This window comes from Echinops telfairi, unplaced genomic scaffold (assembly GCF_000313985.2).
Source record: "Echinops telfairi isolate 266 unplaced genomic scaffold, ASM31398v2 ScPeMD7_7424;HRSCAF=8462, whole genome shotgun sequence".
Classification (NCBI taxonomy): domain Eukaryota; kingdom Metazoa; phylum Chordata; class Mammalia; order Afrosoricida; family Tenrecidae; genus Echinops; species Echinops telfairi.
This window is the reverse complement of record NW_022111324.1, coordinates 75,562,730-75,565,639: the sequence shown is the minus strand read 5'-3', so window position 1 is coordinate 75,565,639 and position 2,910 is coordinate 75,562,730. Positions and strand designations below refer to the sequence as shown.

The 2,910-nt window shown below is 50.3% G+C and overlaps 1 protein-coding gene across 1 annotated transcript in view; it reads right to left on the bottom strand.

The window, feature by feature from the left end:
* Window positions 1-44, bottom strand: part of MIXL1 (Mix paired-like homeobox) — a 2,506-nt gene extending 2,462 nt beyond the window's left edge. Inside the window, exon 1 of the mRNA XM_004700167.1 lies at window positions 16-44. Coding sequence (XP_004700224.1) covers window positions 16-44 — 29 coding nt within the window. The remainder of the gene's footprint in view (window positions 1-15) is intronic.
* Between the last annotated feature and the right edge of the window lie 2,866 nt (window positions 45-2,910).

The window sequence follows — 2,910 nt, the reverse complement described above, 5'->3', positions numbered from 1 at the left end:
GCGCGGTCCCCTAACTGGAACTGGTTGGATTCTGCTGTGGCCATCGCGACGCGAGCCCAGTGTTCGCATGCCCGGGAGGGAGGGGGCCGCCCCCTAGTTATACATGCCCGGGGGCAGGGGTGGCGGCACCATCAAAGAGGTGGTCTTGGGGAGGCCCGTGCCTTCTCAGGGTGCGAGCCCGCCCCCACCCCCGCCAGACGCCGGTGGGGAATAATCGCTTCCGCTGACCGTGGGACAGAGGGTTGGGAAGAGGCGTGAACTTGGGCCCGGGCCCCCTCGCATTCCCTCCCCAGCCCATCCGCCCCACCACCCACCGCAATCAACATCCCCCAGCGAAGGTTTGCTGGGGAGGGGCAGCCTCGAGGGGCAGGAGTGCGTGGGTGGGGGGCACTTTGGGGAGAGTTTCCCTCTTGGGGGGGCGGAACTGATCACCCACTCAGATTGGTCTCAGAGCCTAGCCCGCCGTTCTGGGTTCCCCCCGCAGTCATCATCAAAGGTATTTATTTCTGCCCCCTGCTATGTGCTAGACCCTGTACCAGGTTTGTTAAACAGCCCAGCCTTGTGCCTCCCCTAGCTTCCCTAACACATTCCAGTCAGAAGGAGGGGGCACAGATAAAGGGACCTCAGTTGAAAGGGGGTGGTAAACTCACCCTGAGAAGGGGGAAGGGGTGGACCCTGGAAGTTTCTTTAGGATCCCCAAGGCCAGTAGGATTAGAAATAGACTTGCATTGAGCAGACTTGTGCTGTAGACTTTCTGGAGGTACCCCGGCCCTGAGGGGCTGGCTGGACACATCCATCGCCTGCCCTTCCTCAGTCTCCTGGGCTCACTGACAGTGGTTCTGCCCCGTTTTATCCTGATTGGTACCACAGGCATGGCTGATGGGCCTGCTTCTGCACTAAACGATGAAGCCCTTGAGAAAGGAGCTGATCTCTCGCTCACTCATTAAGTGTGCTCTCTGAGTTACCTCAGCTGCTCTGGAGCTGCTGCAAAAGGAGGGCCAGGCCTGATTACGGAGGGTCAGAGATAGGCAGGCTTCCTGCTCCTGGTGTATTATGATGTATATGCTGATCTTTTTGGAAGCAGTTTTACTATGGAAGTGTATGATATGTGAATATTATATCAAGAAAATAAAGAAACCAAACTTGACCATGGGGGTAAGAGAGAGTTTTTTTGCTTAGGAGCATTGAGTTCAATTTAATGGCATTGGAACACTTTAGAGAGGGTTATAAATAATGGTTCTATAACACAAGGAGCATAATCAAAGGCACTGAATTATACACGTAGAAGTTGTTGAATTGGAGAATGTTGTGTATATTTTTGCCTAAATTGAAAAAATTTACATGCGAACGAGTTCAAGGGAAAAAAATGTTCTAAAATTGATTGTGGTAAAGATTGTACAACTCTTCTTAATATGGTTGAACTATTGAATTGTATGATATGTGGATGAAGTGCCCATAGACGGTTAGAAAGTAAAATAAAGTAGCTATCCTTATCCCAGTGTTCAGATCAAGAACTATTTCACAGTACCGTACAGAGAAAGGCCCAACTGTTTCTCAAGCCACTGTTGTAGCACGCTAGCCTCCATCCTCATCTGGGCCTTGCTGAGCTCCCCTGCCACCCTCAGCAGCAGGGTGGCGCCTCAGCTCTTCTCCTGGTTCACTGGGTCACTGGAGGCCTGGAGCTGGTTGCTGTGGCTATAGTTCACTCATTCAGTGCTGTGAACTGGAAGGTCAGCAGTTCAAACCTCAGTGTTCGGCAGGGGAAATATGTGGCTTTTATAAAGATTACGCCCCAAACCAAAGCCACTGCAGTCAAGTTGAACCAACTCATAGCAAACCTAAAGAGGATGTCTGAGACTTTAAGGAAGGCGCCCGAGTGGCAGAGTGGGGCAGGAGTTGAGCTGCTGACCACAAAGTCAAGGGTTTGTACCTACCAGCTGCTCTGCAAGAGAAAGCTGAGTCTGTCTCCTGTAAAGGTTTAGTCTTGGAAACCCTGTGCTATAGGGCCACTGAGACGGATTTGATTAATGGCAGCGAGTTTTGAGTTTTAAAAGCTTTATAGAAGCAAACTCATCTTTCTCCCAAGGTGCTGCCAGTGGGTCTCAATGGCTGACCTTGCAGTTCCCAGTCTAATGCTTAACTCAGATGGCCACGAGGGCTCCGTCCCACAGAGGTGACAGCCTTCGAAACCCCATAGGGCAGTTCTACTGTGTCCTGTAGGGTGGCTCAGCAACTGGTTTGGTTTGGGCATTCTTTCATCCAGATTAGAATTCTCACCTCCCATGCAGGAGGTCCTGGATGGCTTTCCAGCCAGCGCACCTCAGTGCAGCTACTGTTTAAGCTTCCCGTGGAGACGTGCGTGCTACTCCTTTGCTGGATTCAGTGGATCTTTTAAAATAGTGGTTGCCAAAGTGGGTAATAGCACCCCCTGGAGGGATCTGGAACTGTAGAGGGAGGCTGCAAAAGCAGATACCTACACTTTATTCTGGAGGATGGGCTATTGGACAAAAGTTTTTCTTTGTCATGGAGAAAACTGGGTCCTTTTTTCCCCCCTGAAAAGGGTGTGATAGGCTTAATCAGCTTGAGAACATATGTTTTACTAGATGGACTATGAAGAAAAATAGGCAACCTACTTCCAAAACTCAGCCAATGAAAACTCTGTGAATCACATGGTCCAATATATCAGTCTTACTAGAGGAAAAAAAGACAGTTGCTGTGGAATTGACTGACTCACGGAGACCTCGTGTCTATACACAACTGTAAGCCATTGGGTTTGGAATCGGTGCTCTTTCGGAAGTAGGCTCTAACCTTTCTTTGACTAAGCCAGCCCATTACCATTTGCACCACCCAAGGACTCCCCCAGTTGTCTGAAATCCCTTTCATGACCAGTGGGATGTGTCTGTGCTCGTG